This window comes from Heteronotia binoei, chromosome 12 (assembly GCF_032191835.1).
Source record: "Heteronotia binoei isolate CCM8104 ecotype False Entrance Well chromosome 12, APGP_CSIRO_Hbin_v1, whole genome shotgun sequence".
Lineage (NCBI taxonomy): Eukaryota > Metazoa > Chordata > Lepidosauria > Squamata > Gekkonidae > Heteronotia > Heteronotia binoei.
Window position 1 is genome coordinate 40,104,789 of NC_083234.1, and position 19,902 is coordinate 40,124,690.

The following is a 19,902-nucleotide window of genomic DNA, read 5'->3' on the forward strand; positions in this document are numbered from 1 at the left end:
ACACAAACCTGGCAACCCTAACTGGGCCTCCTTCAGAGAGACGACAGGGCACTCCAACCTTTTTGAGCTCATGGACACCTTTGGAATTCTGACGTGGGGGGTGGGGTGCAACCATAATGCAGGCCCCAAGCACAACACACAGAGGAAAGTTCCTTGCAGGTGTTCCTGCAGTTTTAAGGAGTGGGTTAGATGGGGCCCACTAGGGCAGGGGTGGCTTAACATAAGAGCCACATAGAATAAATGTCAGATGTGTGAGATCCACCAGACATGAATGTCAGATGTCTGGGAAGGAAGGAAGGAAGGAAGGAAGGAAGGAAGGAAGGAAGGAAGGAAGGAAGGAAGGAAGGAAGGAAGGAAGGAAGGAAGGAAGGAAGGAAGGAAGGAAGGAAGGAAAATAGGTGGAGAGGGAGAGAGAGAGGTGGAAAGAAAGCAACTTGAACTTTAAATGCATTCTCCAAGCCACTGACTGGCATGGCTTAATGAAGTTGTTTAAAGAGACAAATGGGGGCTTCTGGTGGGGGCTTCAAGAGCCACATGATGTGTGTGAAAGAATTACATGTGGCTCCTGAGCCACAGTTTGGCCACCCCTGCACTAGAGAGATGGCTATAACACAGCTTCGCATATTCATGTGGCCAAGACCCGGTTGCGTTTCATATTTCAAAACTGTTGTGGCACGGTCCAAGCCAAAGGGAAGCATGGGTGTGTGGGGGTGGGGTGGGTGGGGAGGAGAGATCAGGATCTTGAATCAAGCACATTTTTTTGAAGGGGTGTGGATTTATTACAGGAAATGTTGGATCCCACTAATCTGGCAGAAACAGCGGCTGGGATCGCCTCTGGTTTAGGAGTGGAAAAGGAGGAACTGAAGGCTTCCTTGCTTTCAAATATGATGCCTGTGATAGCAGTATCTGAGTAGAGCTCTTTCAAGCTACAGGGACCATAAGGCAAATTGTTGATAAGCTATTTTTTAACTGTTGCACTGCTGTTCGGGTTTCCCAGAGCATCCCTGACAAGTGTTTTTCCAGCTGCTGCTTAACAACTGCCAGTGAGGGGGTCAACTGCACTGTTGAACAACTCTTACTGTTAAAAAGTTTTTCCTATGCCAGTCCTCTCCTCTGCTGCCAGCAGGACAGCTCCCTAAGTGACAGCCCTTCTAATACTTCAAAAGAGCAATCATGTCTCCCCCCTCAACCTCTTCTTCTCCAGACTGAATATCCCCAAGTCCCTTAGCCTTTCCTCATTGGGCTTGCTCTCCATGGTTACTCAGAAGTAATCTACAGTGAGCACTGTAGCACCTAGTCTCTAAACATGCACAGGACTGCACTCTGAATCTCATAGTCTCAGAACACCTCACAATCTCCTTTATCTTCCTCCCCGACAACAGACACCCTGTGAGGCAGGTGGGGCTGAAAGAAGCTCTCCCAGGACAGCTCTGTGATAGCTATGGCTGATCCAAGGCCATTCCAGCAGCTGAAAGTGGAGGAATGGGGAATCAAACTCAGTTCTCCCAAATAAGAGTCCACACACTTAACCTTTACACCAAACTGTCCCTCCTTTCTCACATTAGACTTTCTAGTTAATACAATTCAGACTATCCCTGAAGTTTCCAAGGGTAGCCATGCTGGTTCACAGTAGAACAACTAGATTCAAGCCCAGGAGCACCTTAGAGACCAACAAGATTTGGGGGAGGGGGCACAAGCTTTCCAGCATTAGAGCTCCCTCAATTAGATAAAAGAAGCTTTGACTCTCAAAAATCTTGTTCTCTAAGGTGCTTCTGGACTCAGATTTAGCCATATAAATCAGTGGACTCCTTTCATCAACTTCATTTATGAACTAACATCATTTATCCCCTGCCTTCCTCCCCAAAAGGACACTGAAGTGGTTTGACACACTCTCTCCCCTTCTCTTTTATCCTCACAACGAACCTATGAGGCGAGTTAATTCAGAGTATATTACTGGTCCAAAGTTTCCCAGCAAGCTGCCAGGGCAGAGTGGCCATATGAATCAGGACCTCTCAGATCTGATTTGGACTACTAAACACACTATATTTTAATGTATTCTTTTTTCCTAATGGCAAACTAGAATGATGTTTATAATGTATGCTACATGTTCAAAAGTAAATTAGATGGACAGGAGCACCTCTGGGAAAGGAATGTTCTCCCATTCTGACATGTTGCTATTATGTTGATTTCCTAAGCAAATGCTATCCAGACCAAGTGTTCTTTCGGTTTGTTAATTTCACTATGAGTTGTTTTTTCTAAACTAAAACCTCAGTATTCAGGTTAAATTGCCGTGTTGGCACTTTGCGATAAATAAGTGGGTTTTGGGTTGCAGTTTGGGCACTCGGTCTCTAAAAGGTTTGTCATCACCGCCATAGGGTATAATGGAGAATCGATCCGTGGGATCTGGGACTCAACAGGGCTATTTTTAGAGGCAGAGGCACCAGATTTTCAGCATAGTATTTGGTGCCTCTCCTCAAATTCCCTGAAGTGGGTCCAATTCCATGAGCCCCGAAAGAAGGTGCCTCCATCCTCCATTATTTCCAATGAAGGGAAGGCATTTAAAAGGAGTGTGGTTCCTTTAAATGTGATGGCCAGAACTCTCATAGGAGTTCAATCGTGCTTGTCATAACCTTGCTCCTGGCTCCACCCCCAAAGTCTCCTGGCTCCACCTCCAGGTATTTCCTGGGTCAAACCTGGCAACCCTAGCAACATTCCACATACAAATGCTGAAAGGATATTGTAAAATAATCCCATGTTAACAGCCAAATTCCATTTTTATGCCACATTCTCTCCAAGGAGCTCAGGTTGGTATATGCATTTTCCCCATACTCCTCCACTTTTCCTTCATAATGACCTGTGTGAGTTAGTTTAGCTTAAGAAACAGTGACTGGGCCAAGGTTATCTAATGAGCTGCATATTTGAGTGCAGAATCTGAACTCAGGTCTCTCTAATAATAGCTTCGTACTCTAACCACTACACCACACTGACTCTTGAAAGGATCGGGTGGGTGCAAATGTGATAAAACTAAACACATAGACAGCAGCTGGCTTTCATTCAATACCATTTACCGGTATGCAAACTAAATGTGAAAAGGCTCAACAGCATTGAACACATTTCTGTGTAAACTTTAGCTCTGATTCATAGCTGTGTGCTGTTCATCCACTGAAATATTTATTTATTTTACTTGGAGTCTACCTTTCTCACTGGTACTCAAGGCACATTACAGAACGTAAGCCAATACACTCAGCAAGATGGGACGTTCAATAAACAATGATATAGGATTTGGGATGTAGGACCAACCAGAAGTCTAGAAGTCAGAAGCAAATCATAAGTGTTAGCAGGGCACATGAATGATGCAAACTTACACAATAGGACAGTAACACAGCAAACTATACAGTAGTGCAGACCACAGTCCACAATAGTTTTGTGAAGCCTTTTGTACAGAGTTCTCCTACTGTCTTTGTAGAAAAGCTCTCTTGAATAATTCCATGTTCATCATTTGCAGAAAGCTGGGAGAGCAGGAGCCCTCTTGAGCTCCTCAGGCAGGCCATTCCACAAGGTGGGTGCGACAGTGGAGAAATCACATGTACAGACTGCCATGCAATTAGTTATCCCTGCTTCTCCAATGAACAACAAGGAATGTGGGTTCACAATTAGGGTATAGAGGCTGTGGCTGACAGGGGGATGGGGAGGGACATCAAATAACATCACTCTAAGACAAGCATGTCCAGAAAAGCAAACAAAAATACATAGCAGAGGTACTTGATCCACAAACAGGACAGGGCGGACTGTGCATCTGTGACCCTGTTTGCTGTCACCAGTATGACAGATACTAGATTACGTTGTGATAAAGGGTGATTTTACAGTTCTAAGGACTGTTAGCCACCACAGCTAAATGGAACCTACATTTCCAGAATATTAGGTGATGGAGAGAAACAAGAAGAAAGTTTGGCCTCTATGGCCCTGCATTCACTGGTCTGATCTAGCCAGGCAATTCTTAAGTAGCTCCTTAGGGCAGTAGAATGACAGCTCCCCATACATTAAGTTCCTCATTTGAAAAAAATGCTTCCTGTTGCAGAGATTTTGAGGCTTCCTGGCTACTTAAGTGCAACAACACCTCCCCCCATACATAGGTCCTGCTGACCCAGATGAATTGTGATTAGCATGAGGATGTTCTTTGCCAACATCTTCCCATTTGAAGATCTAATTTGAATCAGAGCATCAAAGTGCTGAACACCCACAAATAGGGAGGTCTAGATAACTCTGATAGAAATTCAGCAGTTGGTATATGTTGTAGGGAAAAGGAATGTTACATTTTGTAGTCAGAAGGGTTCACAGAGGGGTTGACTATCTTTAAAAAGACCATATAAACAATATACACTACAACCTTTTGGTTTTACATCTGTTTAACTGTGATGGCTTCCCCCAAAGACTCCTGGAAATAACAGTTTGGTAAGAACGTTAAGAATTTCTCTCACAAAGGTACAGTTCCCTGGAAAGAAGGAATAGCTGTGTATGAGCCATAGGAGAATTCCCCCTTCCCTCTCCAAAGTGCCTACTTCTTTGCTTTGACAGCAGCAGCCACTGGGGAAAAGGAAGTCTCCCTGATTTCCTTCCTGCCTTTATTATTAATTATTATTATTATTTAGATAATTTATATTCTGCCCTTTCCCAGATGGGCTCCGGGCAGATAGCAACATTTTAAAAACAGTAAAACAACAAAGATTTCAGGTTTTCACGGCTGGTAACATCATTAGGGTTTGTAGAATCTTTCGGGATCAAGTGCCGTGTTCTACTGGAGAAAGTTTTCCTTCCAGACGTTTTGTTCTCAGCTGCGGAGAACATCCTCAGTGGCGTTGCAGCCGGAGCAGGCACTCAGACCTTCTTGGCTGCTGTGCATTGAGCCCCCACTCAATGAACAGCAGCCAAGAAGGTCTGAGCACCTGCTCCGGCTGCAACGCCACTGAGGATGTTCTCCACAGCTGAGAACAAAACGTCTGGAAGGAAAACTTTCTCCAGTAGAACACGGCACTTGATCCCGAAAGATTCTACAAACCCTAGTAAAATGACAGTTAAAACCAATAAAAGTGAACAATATCGTTTGGTGGCTCAGTTGGGCACATCATAATATCTGAAAGTCTCTGACATCAGATAGTATAAATCCAGTATTTTATTATTGAGGCATGTGATCACCATTAGATCACACTCTGTCCTATATAATTTTAACTGGAAAAAAAAACATTCAGCAAGGTCAGTGTGTGGGCCACACATCCCCAATCAACCTTTGGATCACGAAAAATGTATTCCTCAGTAAAAGCAGAAGCAGCTTGTTTCACATCCTGTGATCAGCCATCTCTATATACCCATCCTGCAACAGGTATTATGCCCAGGAAGAGGAGCACAGGAGATCCATGTGCGACTAGTTTGGAACTCAGTGGGGAATACAGCCATGCTCTAAACCATGAGTGTCAAACATGTGACCCGGGGACCGAATCAGGTCCCTGGAGAGATCCTATCAGGCCCCCAAGCAACTGGCTGTCATCTGCGTCCTTCTCCCTCTCTCTTGCTTCCTTCTGCATAATAGCTTGATTTGCAGGGCTTGCTCAATTGCACGGGAGCTACAGAGCAAAACCTCTGTTTTCTCCATTGGCTAAGTCTCCTCCCTTGGGGAGAAAGGTGGAAAGGCAGAGCTTGTTTTTCCAGGCTGTCTCAACTGCACAGCAAAGCTACTGAGCCAAATCTCTCTTCTTCTATTTGCTGAGGCTCCTCCCCCTCAGTCCCCTGGGGAAGGCAGGAAGAGCCAGAGCTTCCTTTGCCCCATTCACTGGATCCCATGGGAGAAATACAAAGAAAGCACCTTTAAGACCAACCAGTGCTAACATTTTAAGCATGTTTTAAGGTGGTGTTTTTTTTAATTGTGTTTGTATCCTTTATAAAGCTTATATCTCTGCTACCTAATCTTAAATAGGTATACACATTCCACCTGGCCCGACATGGCCCAGCCTAACAAGGTCTCATTTATGTCAGATCTGGCCCTCATAACAAATTAGTTTGACACCCCTGCTCCAAACTATTCCTACTGAAAGAGACAGACCCCCGGACTATGCCAGGATATGGCAGTCCATTACTGGGCCTGCAACACCCTTGAATAACCCAGCTGTCAGAAGACTGGAGACATTAAAAAAGCCTTGGACATTTGAAGCCAAGTCAGATCAGACTTCTGAAACATTTGGCCTGGTTTTCCAACTAGCAACAGCTCTCAAGGGGATCAGGCAGGAAGATCTTTACCAGTCTTGCTTAGACTATTTTACCTGAGGTGTCAGATACTGAACCTGGGATCTCCTGTGAGAAAAGCAGCTGCTCTACCTCACATCTATGGGTTTCTTTGTTTCAACAGAACTTCCTTATACCAATGCTGGCCGACCAGTTTTTGCAGGAATGCCACAAATCAAGTCCAGAGCATTGTCAAGGGGCAGAGCTCAGTGGTACAGCACACAAGGGCCCAGATTCAAACTTAGACTCTCCAGTGAACAGCAGAACCTGGAAAGACCCCATTTTGTCACTTCAGAGAACTGCTGCCGGACACAGGAGACAGCCCAAGACTCAGGGACTAATGGCTAAATCATCAGTTTGTTGAGATAGCATCTCTCTAGCGCAGGCTCAAGCACACATACCTGGGCAGCTGGCACATGGCCCTTTTAAATGTCCTGGTCAATCTGTCATTATTTCATTAACAATGAAGGAGACAGAGAAAATATAAATCCTATCCACTGAGGGCAGAAAACTTGATCCAACGAGATTTTTTTCTTCTTTTGGCACTACTGCAAAATGTATAATGTGGTACCCTACCAGGAAGTCCTCAGAGGAAAAGGGGGAGGAGCAGGAGGATAAAAATGTAATAAACTGGACTATGCTACAGTCAACCAAGCACTGGGTTTGGTGTGGGAGGTACAGGATACAATCCTGCATCATTCTGAAGCTCAATGGATGGTTTTAAGGAAGTTCACTCTATGCCAGCCTACCTCAGAGGGTTGTTTCAAGGATACAGAAAGATGAGACCAGACAAGCCTTCTGTTTTGCTCAAGATATCTATAGAAGCAATAAATATGTGTAGCCACTAGGATCTCAACAGGCCCAGTTCCTTGGTTCTCATCTGTATCCTTGCAACAACCCTTACTCTGTATCCTTGGTTCAGTTCCCTTATTCAGAATTTCAGCTCAAAATCAGATTTAAAAGCCTATAATGATTTCAAAACTTGCATAAAATGGCCAGGCTCCTCTCCCCCCCCCCTTCTTTAATCACCACCCATGTCTGTGTCTCTTCTGTGGTTCTCAAAGAATACCACATTGCCATGATGAATATGACCTCACCATGTTCTGAGCAAGTCATGAATCTCATCACCATCTAATTCTCACTAAGATTTGTCAGCTGTCCAATCCAAAAACAATGACAGAAATGCAGACCCCAGGAGCTGTCACAAAAGCCAGCAAAACCCACAAAAAATGGGGTTAGTGAAAGAGCCAACAGCAGGACAGGCACAGCTGGAAATTTAGGATGCAAGAAAGCAGATACACATACCTAAGACATGTTTGATGTTTGTTTCAAATGCAGTGCTGCAAATTGTTCTATGGCTGTTATTAAGGTTATACCAAACAAGCTTTAGTACTCCAACACTATCCTTTCATTGTGGTCACTCTGAATCCACAAAGCTTGCTTTCTCTCTTCCTCTTCCTCTCCCTCTCTCTCTCCCTGGTTGTGGCTAGATTCCCTCCAGGGTTTTGGCAGCATGGAGTCTAAGCATTGAGCAAATATGCAATTAAATTAGATTACGGTTTGATAAAAACTGACTTCAAGAGACAAGGAAGAGGTTTCTTTTAATGTAATATGCTCATCATCTGACTGAGTTATCAGAGGAAGATGGGGAGGGTGTTTCTGGTGCTCTGTCTTTATTATTATTGCTGTTTTATGAGAGCTATGTGCTCTCCACTCACTAGGTAAGGCTACTTAGTTTGGCTTCTAGTTATACAGTGCATCTAGTATCAATCCCCAATTTCGTTAGTATAAGGACTACCATGTTTTTCCCCATCTGCCCTCTACCTTCCAAGGGAATGTCAAGATCCACTTAATCCTGGAGAAACCACCGGATTAACTGCTGGCTTTTGTATTTTCAAGAGACAATAGCTATAGATTTGCATTCAGCATCATGCATAATATCATAGTTGACAATACCTCCTGGACTCCATTTTCAAGAAACAACACCAAGGGCCAAACTAGACATTCGCTTTTTTGGAAAAGGCTTCCTTGCAGCCTACTGATTTTCAATTGACCAGAGAGGTCAATTGTGTACAGGATCACACCCTTGGTATCACCCATCCATGTTGTTTCAGGGTTCTTTTAATTAGAAGGTCTTGCTTCAGCTACATGCCTCATTAAGCTCTGTAGCAAGCAGCACTGGGTGAATCAATAACAGCATTAAGAATTATCATAGCTTGCCTGGAAAGTCCAGAGAGCAGGTCAGAGTAGGGAATCCAGAATATCTCTTCCCCTCTCATCCATATTGATTGAAACAGTTTAATGGCAAAGAAAATCAATTGTGTTGTCCTGTTCATAAACAGATAGTTTTGGTATATTCCCAGGGGCCCCTCTTTTCTCTAAACAACAGTACAGGGGCCCCAGAAATAGCCAAACTTCATAATAAATCAAGCATCAACTTGTAGTCAAGGCTTCACACATCTGGTGCCAATGCTTCCAGGTATAACATTTCACACAGATGTGTACTTGACTGCATCTAACAGCATAGTGGCTAGCCCCCATGCTGATGAAGAAACCAACAAGGCTAGGTCACCCACCCACAGAAACAGTAGAGGTCAGGGGACTCCCCACGTGTGCGGGAAATAATCTGTCAACTAACCAAAAGAAAAATAATCCCCCTCCCCTGTGGCTCAATGAAGACTGAACATGTTCTGGCAGCTCTGGCAGGCATAGAACGCTGAGAGCAGGTGAGAGTCAATAAAAAGGGGAAACCATCTTGCTCAAGCCCTTTACAGTTTACAGAATCATGAAGGAGAGATTTGGCAGGGGCAGGATGTCCAAACCGTTGCCCCTTCCCTTGTTTTCTAACTCTGAGTCTTCACGGGGCCTCCTCCAAGATAAAGTTCAGTGCCTGAGTAGGAATCCCAAATGCCTCTTGAAGCTGGAGGGCAGTGCAAGGGTTAATTAAGTACATGTGCTCCCACACCCTTCCTTGTGGCATTTCTTGCATGCTGCTGGTGGCCTTTTATTACTAGGCTCATGGTTTCAGAACTTCTTGATTGCATAAAGACAGAGCTTCCTAAAATAAATCCCATTTTATTGCCTTAAAATGCTCGTAATCATTCAAAAATAGGACTGTTGGTAGATTTTCGCAAACCCCAGTATGTGGTTTCAAGCTCATATTCCTAAAAGCTCCTAGCCTGACTTGCCTTCGAGGTCATTCTTGGAAATGCAGCTATAATTTCCCGGGGTAGGGTGGGGGGTGTCTTTAAAAAGCAACAGTGGAAGATCACCAGCTTTTACACACATAATTCTCTGGGAATCTATAGTGTGCCACCAGACAGGTCTGTTTTCTGCCCACATGAGTGGAAGAAGATGATGATGATATTGGATTTATATCCTGCCCTTCACTCTGAATCTCAAGAGTCTCAGAGCGATCACAATCTCCTTTACCTTCCTCCCCCACAACAAACACCCTGTGAGGTAGGTGGGGCTGAGAGAGCTCTCACAGAAGCTGCCCTTTAGAGGACAACTGCTGCAAGAATGGCTGACCCAAGGCCATTCCAGCAGCTGCAAGTGGAGGAGTGGGAATCAAGCCCCGTTCTCCCAGATAAGAGTCCACGTACTTAACCACTCCAGTTGCACACCCAGAGAAGAAGAGATGAATTTTAGACTGTGGAAAGAAAACAGAGATCTCTCTCCTTACGAAAATGTTTCTGTTCAGACATGACACAAAACCAATTTAACTTATAGTTAAACCGTAAAATCAAGATTCAGCACACACCCTGGTTGGCCTACATGCTGGAATCACTTAAGAAGTGGCGACAGCAGTGCCAGCAAACAAGCTAGGATAGGTGTTCACATATCATGCAAAAACATAATTACTGCTGACTGTGGTTAATACACCCACTGCAAACCACAGTTTCTAGTCTAGATTAACTAGTCGTAGTTAATGGAGTGTACATGTTCCCCCAATCATACTAACCACAGTTAATTTAATTAAACCATGATTTCACAATCATCTCTGAACGAAGCCAGTGAATACTTGCCTGGTAAGAACAGGCAGCAGAAGTTCCGTCATATCAGGTCAGCAGCAGGCTGTGGACCCAGCCAAATTGCAAGCTGCTCTGCTAAAAGGACCCCCACAGTGCTGTAATTACTTGAAAATCACTCATGGTAGGGAGCTTGCTCAGTCATAGTCTTGCTCAGATTTCATTAATGTGCACTGGAGCAAAGTTTTCAAGTTTTTAAAAATTGGGCCAGTTCTTGCCCAGATTAAATTTGGAGGCAGGGTTTCTGCCAACACCAAAAAAAGATCAACTTTGCAGCTTGGAGGGTTCTACTAGATCCATTTTTGCAATCTGGTGTGCAAGTCAGCATGTATAGGTCAGGGAGTCAAAAGAAAAGGACTCCTTCCATTAGCCTACCTGGCTGGTATCTAGATCATCCACTGTACTCCATTTGAGAAGTCTGGAGATAAATTGTAATTCATGGACAACTCCATGTATGGCAGAGTTACAACTTATCTCCAGACTATGGATTTTGGTTTCCCTGGAGGAAATGGCAGTTTTAGAGGGTGGAGGTGCCTCTGTAGGCTTAGTGCCATTTTTCTTCGTTGTTGCACTTGGTTTTCTTTAGAACAAAGTTGTAGTCCAGTAGCACCTTCTTTTCTCATGTTCCAGTTCCTGCCCATGCCTTTTTATCCTGTAACATTTACACAAGCACATTCTAGGATTAGCAACTCCATTTCTACTCTGAAAATAAAATGCAAAGTCTTAAAATAAATTTTTAATTTTAAAATAATAAAAATAATTTTTAATTTTAAAAACAAGTGTTCCAGGACTGGGGAAACAGTCCCCTGAATGGAATGGTGGTCCTTGGAACCAGATAAAGTTTTCTGAGCCTCCCAGATTGGTTTATCTAGCTCCAGGGACTGTCGTTCCATTCTGTAGAAGAAGAAAAAGAAGACTGTAGATTTATACTCCGCCCTTCTCTCTGAATCAGAGACTCAAGAGCGACCTACAATCTCCTATATCTTCTCCTCCCACAACAGACACCCTGTGAGGTGGGTGGGGCTGAGAGGGCTCTCACAGCAGCTGACTTTCAAGGACAACTCCTGAGATAGCTATGGCTAACCCAAGGAATCAAACCCAGTTCTCCCAGATAAGAGTCCACACACTGAACCACTACACCAAACTGTAGCTTGTTATTCTATTCCCAGAACACTGGTTTTATTCCTAGAGGCTGTCATTCCAGTCCAAGAGCACTATTGTCTATTCCTGGAGCCATTGTTTCTCTCTGTGGGGGCTGTCATTTCAGTTCTGCAACACCTTTGATACTCCCAGGGGCTTTCATTCCAGTCCCAGAGCAGTCTATCTATGCTCAGAGAATTTCCTTCTAAAACTTCTCTACATTTCATTGGAACTTTTATGTGCTGTGATGTATTTAAATGGCATTCCTGATTCCCATTGTATCCAATAGGCATTCCAACATCTCCCACTGTTGCCAGTGGGCAATCCTTTCATTCACTTTAGTACATCCCCTAATACTGACCCAGAAAATCCAGCACAAACTAACTTGAGCAAAGAACACAGTTACCGTTTTCGCACACAGCTTACCTTGCAGTCACAATCCTGTTCGCTCCGCAGTGTCCGGTCTGATTTCCCACCATCTGCGCCCGAGTTACAGGAAGTGCCGCAGCTTCTGCGTTGCAAACGTAAACTGGGTTTTAGCAGTTTATGTTTGTTACGCAAAAGCCGCAGCACTTCCTGTAACTCTGGCGCAGATGGTGAAAAATCCGACCAGATGCTGCGGAGGGAACAGGATTGTGACTGCGAGGTTAGCTGTGTGCAAAAATGGTAAATGTTGCAAGACCAACAGAATTAATTTCAAAGCACATAATCCGAGCCACTCCAGTTTGGCAAGCTGATACCAAGCCCTGGCAAGAAGACACAGGCACACAGTAAAATTAAATTAAAATGTGCTGGGAGCCTTAAAATGCTGGCCCCCAATAATCCCAGTTACTCCCAAATATTTCCACTATTTTTCAAAGCCCATTTAGCAGTATCCTAGAAAATCCCAGATACCACCTGAATATCCAGAAAATACTAGTAATACTGATCAGATATTTTATTCAGACCAGGAATATCAGAATGCATATCCCCATCTGGGATCAGTCCAGATCTTCCTGCCCAAGAGGAAGAAATAAAATATAGTCTTTTGGCCCTTTAGATGGACATTCCAAAAAAGTTAAGATGGCACTCATATCCTGTAATTTTCCCCTTTTCCAATACAAGCGTGCAGCTAAGTTCCACCACATGGATAGTATGCAGTACCAACCACTGAACTGCAGGAGTGAACTGTAGGATAGAGGGCATTTCTCCATGGCCCTTTTGAAAGCCCACCAAAATCTGAGTAGTATAACCTGTCTTCTGAACTTCTCTACAAATTCCAAAAATCCATGTCTGGTATCTCCCACCCCTTCAGCAAAACCACAGCAATACAGCAGTAGAACAAAGCCTGATTTCTGAATGAGTCATCTCCAGCCACAGAAAGAAACAAAGTTCAGGGTGTGCAGACTCAGCACACCCTTTAAAAAAATCAACAACTTAGATAAGGCAACATAGCATTTAACATGTCCATTGTCAACAGCTAGGAAACAAAATCAAGATAACAACATCCACATATCAGCCCTCTGGAAGTGAAAAATGGGTCCATGAAAACAGAAAATATGGATATGGTTCAATAGCATAGACATGAATCTCTTTTAACTAATGGCTAGATGTACCAGTTCAGCTGCAGGACTTAACTCTTAAATGTTCTATGTATTTGGGCTATATCTTCCAAGAGGGATATAAAAAATATATAAAACCAGCCTTGGCATGTGAGAGTTTGATTGTTCTATGGCAATGAAATCCTCCTCACTGCATTCTTAACTATAAAGGAATGTTGTCATTTAGACTCCCAGCTAAAGTAAAGTTCAATAAAGCAGTGGGTGTCAAAAATAGCAGGGTCTAAAGGAACCCAACATGGTGAGAACCCTTATTTAGTGACCCAACACCTATTTTATACTGAGACAGGTTAATATAAGAAGAAACAACCACACATTCAATATTTGTTATTCAAACTTTCAGCACCATCGGAATAGGAGGAAAAAGAGCATGTGATATCAGGGCTCTATGAAATATCAGAGGTATTAACACAGGGTTCAATATAGATCTCAGCACCTTCCTTGTATCCCTAAACAGCCCACTGCCACATTACATGAAAATACTTGATTATTAAGATGCTTTCTACAATTATCCAAGAGTTAAAAACAAAACACTGTAGCAGTTAATTTTGCCCCCTGTGTCCTCATTATATTCCCCAGAGAAAAAGGCCATGTCTTATAAACAAGTTTGGGAAAGGCTGTGTTATGTTGTTACTAATTTCATGCCTGGAAAGAAAACTTTATTTGGGGGAGATCTCTGTATTTGTGAGAACAAGAATATGCACCTTCAAAGTCTTTTCTTCCTTTTTCACTTTCCATATTGCACTCAAAAACATATATCCATGCACACAAGTTACATACCTCAGCAGGTTTAAAAAGTGCATACCAGGTAGAATATGGCACATATTCCATTAAAATGCTCAGAAATGCATATCCCACCCACACTTCTGAATATTTAATATTTAAAAAGAGATGTGTGCTGGACATTATCTGTGCAAATACTTCAGATTGCTCTTTCTATTAGGGCAGTGAAGTACCAACAGGCATGCTGATATTTTATAGCTGCTATAAGTGATTCAAACAATTTATACCAATTAGATCATCTTTGCATTTTTGACAGTATGTGGTCAGAAACCTGGGAGAAACTCTTCCAGAGGGCAAACTCAGTGATCAGAAGATACGCCCATCAATGGAACCTTCATATTCAGAGCCAGCAAACTTCTGAATACTACTGATAGCAGGCCATATCAGAGAAGGTCTTGGTTCTTTATATGGCTGATCCTCCAAAACAATCAGTTGACAATTGTGGGAAGCATGATGTGGAGCTGAGAGGACCACAGATCTTTTTCCAGAAGGGTGGTCCTTTTGCAGAATAAGGCTTCATGACCTGCATAGCTTCTTGTTCTTCCCAAGGCTCAGAATTATGCACAATATGTAAATCATTTAATTTAATTAATAATAAATATGAGTCAAATAATTGTGCTTTTCCCCTGCTATCTTGATACAGACCTGCAATACCCCCCTTTTTGTGATGAAAGGACACACAGATGTGTTTTTAAGTTTCCTGCCACTAGCAAAGGCTCCAAAGCACTACAATTTCCAAGTTTCCTTTCAAGACACTTTGATTACTGTTTTAAGAGCCCTTATGTAAACAGAGCAGGGATAGTTAGCAAAGCAAGGCCATACTCAAAACAGCAAACATCCAGGCCATCTCTTAAAAACCTGAAGCTATAAATAAGGCCGGGGGGGGGGGGAAGGAGGCCACTGGGAAGTAGTATGGTAGATCACAGAACATAATCTACATAAGAACCTAAGAAGAGCCTTGGTTGATCTGACCAGTGGTCTGTCTAGTCCAGCATTCTGTCTCACACAGTGGCCAATCAATTCCTTGGAACAACCAACAGCAGGGCATGGAGGTTGAGAGCTTCCCCCGATGTTGCTTCCTCTGGGATTCAGAGGTTAACTATTTTGAATGTGAAGGTTCCCCTCACTCACCATGGCTAGTATCCACTGACAGACTTATTTTCCATAAATCTTTCTAACCCCCCTTTAAAACCATTTATTCCTGTGGTGATTACTACATCCTCAGGCAGCAAACTCCACATTTTAATCATTCTCTATGTAAAGTAGTATTTCCTTTTGTCCATCTTGAACCTACTGCCCATCAGTTTCATTGGATGCCCTTGAGTTCTAGTATTCAGGGAGAGGGAGAAAAACTTCTTCTTTTGTCAACTCTCTCCATCTCATGGATAATTTTATAAAGCTCTATCATGTCCCCCTTAAAGGTAAAGGTAGTCCTCTGTGCAAGCACCAGTCGTTTCCGACTCTGGGGTGACGCTGCTTTCACAACGCTTTCACGGCAGACTTTTTATGGGGTGGTTTGCCATTGCCTTCCCCAGTCATCTACACTTTTCTCCCAGCAAACTGGGTGCTTGTTTTACCGACATTGGAAGGAGGGAAGGCTGAGTCAACCTGGAGCTGGCTACCTGCACCCAGCTTCCACTGGGATCAAACTCAGGTTGCGAGCAGAGAGTTTGGACTGCAGTACTGCAGCTTTACCACTCTGCACCACAGGGCTCCTCATCATGTCCCCCTTAGTCATCTCTTTTCTAAACTAAAAATGCCCAGACTCTTTCTTCAGCCTTTCCTCATAGGGAAGGTGCTCCAACTCCCTAATCATCTTGGTTTCCCTCCTCTATACTTGTTCCAGTTCTGCAATATCCTTTCAGAGATATGGTGACCAGAACTGTATACAGTATTTCAAATGAAGCCAGACCATAGACCATAAGCAGCTTAATGCATCATATGTCAGAAAACAAGCATGCACATGATTCATGTACATGATTCATTCATGCACTGTATCAAGACCAAGCCATAATTCAAAATCCAGGAACAGCAAAGAGTTGAAAAAGATTCAAAGATCCTGAGAAAGCAAAGGGAAGAAAAGGCAAGCCAAAGAGCCATGCCAGAGACAGCCAGTGGGCATTATGGGCTAGAAAAAAGGGCATTTGGGGTATTCAGCAGAGTATGGGAGGCCTTATATGTAATCAGATCACTGGCCCATTAAAGGCAGTATTGTTTGCTCTTACTGGCAACAGCTCTCCAAGGTCTCAGGCACTGGTCTTTCTTATCACCTACTATCCTACTCTTTTAACTGGAATTGCCTGCAACTGAACCAGAGACATCCTGCATGCCAAGCAGATGCACTACTACTGAGCTGAAGCCCAATCTCTGTTCACAGCGATGAAAGAAAAGTAAATATGGAAAGAAAAATAATGTGATAGAGGGACACACACTGCATTGCTCATCCACATTCTCACTGTACATGAGAGGAAGCTGGTGCTGGCACAGAATTCAGTCTTACAAAACTCTGCTAATTCTTTACAGCAAGTCTTCCTTATACCCTGAGAAGACAAGCTTGACCATGAAATCTCAGGAATCCAAGAACACGACATTCACTGATCAGGGCAAGCGCCTTTAGCTTTCTGCACAGGCCACTGGTTCAACCAAAATAAATCAGAAAGAATTCTGTCCAACAAGCATATGCGCAGACTGGCACAATTTGTATAACTTATTCAGACTACAAAGTGTTTGGTTGCTCTTGGAAGTGAGCCAAGATTTAATTTGGCACAAAATTTTTACTCAGCCCTTGACATATATCAATGCACACAGTTGGTGCTTGTGATGCAGTCACTTCGTTAGAGCATTAGTTGGCTTTACAATTGCCAAGTGGGTTCTGCCAAAGAAGAAGCTTATAAAGCAGCTGAAAGGGAAATTAACACAAAGGACTTCACCTACAGGGAAAGGAAATCAGTCTCTCTATACCCCCCACTTGGCAAAGTTTGCAAAAAAGAGCTGAGCTCATGGACAAATTAAGAGCAAGTTTTTCTGAAGTAGGGCACCTTATGCCACACTGGTAGGCCATGGAAAAGCACAAGAAATTTGCTGTATGGTTTAGAAAGGGAAGTTAGGGTAGAGTTCTGGGAGTTCTTCCTCCTGTTGTATAGCAAAGGGTGACATCAAGAGATAAAAACAAAGGTCCCTAACACCCTCACCCAGGTGTTATTTTATTTAGGCTATTTATAGTTCTTTCTCAAAGAGTCTCAAGGTGGATTACACAGGGTAAGCCAATCCTTTCATATACAACAAGCAATAGAATAGAATGCAGAAATCTGAGCTAAGCAGACATTTTTGGGGGGAAAGCACACGTGCCATCTTGAACAGTGCAGGAAAGTTCACAGCATGGTAATACATGGAGCAATACATAGTACACGCTATACACAGTGGTACAGTCCCATTCCCTTTCCTGAAGCATCTTCCTGACAGAATATAGCCCTATTACTGTCGTAAAAGCAATATCCTTAATAACATGGTTTTGCATATTTTGTTGAATGCCAGAAGAGTGGGAACCTTCCCGACCTCATCAGGCAAGCCATTCCTTAAGAGAATACAGGTGTATGGGTAGTTGTTGATCTTGCCCATTTGCAACACCCTCAGAAGGCCCTTCTCAGAGAAATTACCCTGTCATGGTGGAGCAACGATGAAATAGTCCTGCAGATATAAGGGTCCAAGGCCATGTAGGGCTTTGTATGTGATAGCCAATACCTTGAATTGAACTGATAAACTGATGGGCAGCCAATGGGGTGACTGCAAAACAAAACTAATAAGAATGCTTTTGCTCCTTAGTCTTGACGGACCAGACACAATAGTGGTTGCAGGAGGTTTCAGTTGCTCTGGTGGCAAAGAGTTTGGCAGGCCCTTGGCAGAGAAGGTACAGAAGCAGGAACTGAGTCAGCCATACAAGGGCAGGAGGATAAAGGCATGATGGAGGTGAAGCTGAGGCTGAAAGCAAGGCCTGAGGTTAGGGGAAAGTCTAGAGTTCACTGGCTAATCAAGAGCCAAAGGTATATAAGTAAAGCACATGAGGCAGCTATCTTGCTGATTATCACAGTATGTTCACTGCCTGGGTGGGAGAACTCAACAGTTGAGGCTTTGGCTCAGTAGCAGAGCATCTGTTTTACATGCAGAAGGTTCAATCATCAGTATCTCCAGTTAAAAGGATTCAGCCTTGTTTGTTTTTTTACCATCAAGTTACAGCTGACTTTCAGGATCTAACAAGACCTTCACCAAAAATCCAGGAGAGGTGCTGTCAGTGACAGCTGCCAAGACTGACCTTGAGAGACCAATGTTTGACTGAACAGAAGGCACCTTCAGTTCTTTTGAGAACCCCCATGGCAATCATCCCTGCCATTTAAGGAAGGTGGCATAAAGGTAAAAAACAGACAAAGGAATCATGGGCAGGGCAGGAAAGGAAAAGGTAGGGAGCTTTGAAGCCAGGGCCTGACCCCAGCACCCACTGAGGGCTCAGTGCTAGGATACAGAAAGCAATGCCTCTGAGACTATGCAGAGAATCTGCCAGTTAGCTCCAGCCTGCTGAGATGACAGGCAAGTGTTTGCACATCTCAGGGTGGCATGACTCAAGCTTTAGGGTTGGAAAGAATTAATTATATGGAAAAGGAGGAGGGGACCAGTAGTTAGGCCAGCAGTGGCGAACAGGAAAGCAGAAGGAGAAAGAGAGAGCAGAAGTTGGCAGCCTCAGCAAGGAGAAACAACCTTCAAACGTCAACACACCCTTGATTTCTATGCTAATCCAGAGCACCCACCACTCCCTTGTTTCATATTTACAATTCCTAATACGAATCAGAACCCTCCCTCTTTTTCATGCATAATCATACAGGTTGTGGAGGGGGTGGGGTGAGGAAGACGGATCCATTATTTTCTCCATCCTGACAGATAAGATGTTAATAGGTAACCAGCCAGCTTTAAGGGATCTCACTCATCCTTCAGACGGGGGAGTTCTTCCTGCTTCAGAGACAGGGAGAGGGACATTTTTCTACACAGCCAATTCCGCTTCTGAACATTCCGAAATGGGATCCTTCAGATCTTGGAGAGTGGAAACAGAATGAGGGAGGTCTCGGGAGAGCTTTCAGGAGAAGAAAGTACCGGGAAGGGGGAGAGATTCGAGCCTGGGAAAGAGAGCTTACAGCTGTTGGCCCCTGCCAATTTACTAAGGCGGAGCTACACGTGAGAACGGCACCCGGGGGCTAAGAAAAGGAGGCAGTTCCCTACGGCCACTCACCCACGCCGTACTTCTCCCGCTTCGTGGGGATCCAGCGGGCCATGCCGGGCCGGAGAGGGAAAAGCTCTCCTTCGGCGCGTCCTACCCGGCAGGCGGCTCTTCCTCCGCCTCATCCAGCCTCGGCTGCTCCGGCCTCTCCCGCCATGCTCAAAGCGTCGGATCCGGACCGCAGTTTCTGGCAAACTTAATTCCCCAGCAGCCGCGCGGCGCCGCCGGCGGAGAACTTTCTTGCCCTGCCCAGTCCGTGCTTTCTCCTGCTGCGGCAACCGCGGGCGCTCCTGCAGTTACACAGTCAGACCGAGGGGGCGGTCAATGCCCGCCCCTGGCGGGTGGGATCACCTGCTCCCCTAGCCCCGGCTCCGCCCTTGTCCTGTCTAGGCCCGGAACGCCTTGAAGCTGCCGGGCGTCCACAGAGATCGCTTGGGCGGCTGGCTGGCAGGCCTCCCCGGCGAGCGAGCTTACTCGGGAGGAAATCAGTTCAGCTTGGATCGTTTATTGGCTCTGGTGAACGCTGCAGCCCTGAACACCCTGCTTGTTTGGAACTAATCCCAAGGGTGGGGGGGGGGGGGGGGGATGGGTGGCGGATGGAAGGAATTACATTCGACAAAATCCTGGGCACGCAATCCTGATGCCCCTTTATGCCGGAGGGATTGTTTGGGATTGTGAAGAAACGTGCATAGGATCGGGCAAGCTGCAGGCGTTGTTGTTAAGTATGAAACAACGATCTCAATTCAGAAAAAAATACTTTTGCTGCACAATATTTTCCTACCATTGTAATTCTGGTTCTTTGATTTTTTTGTTA

The 19,902-nt window shown here is 44.3% G+C and overlaps 1 protein-coding gene across 3 annotated transcripts in view; it reads right to left on the reverse strand.

Moving 5' to 3' along the window:
• DOCK5 (dedicator of cytokinesis 5) overlaps window positions 1-19,359 on the reverse strand; it is a 181,436-nt gene extending 162,077 nt beyond the window's left edge. For 2 of the 3 annotated variants that reach the window (XM_060250563.1, XM_060250564.1), the window contains exon 1: window positions 19,101-19,335. In XM_060250563.1, the coding sequence (XP_060106546.1) occupies window positions 19,101-19,143 (43 nt within the window). In that variant the 5' untranslated portion in view covers window positions 19,144-19,335. Of the gene's footprint in view, window positions 1-19,100 lie in introns of all 3 variants that reach the window. The other variant, XM_060250561.1, reaches the window with a different exon arrangement.
• Between the last annotated feature and the right edge of the window lie 543 nt (window positions 19,360-19,902).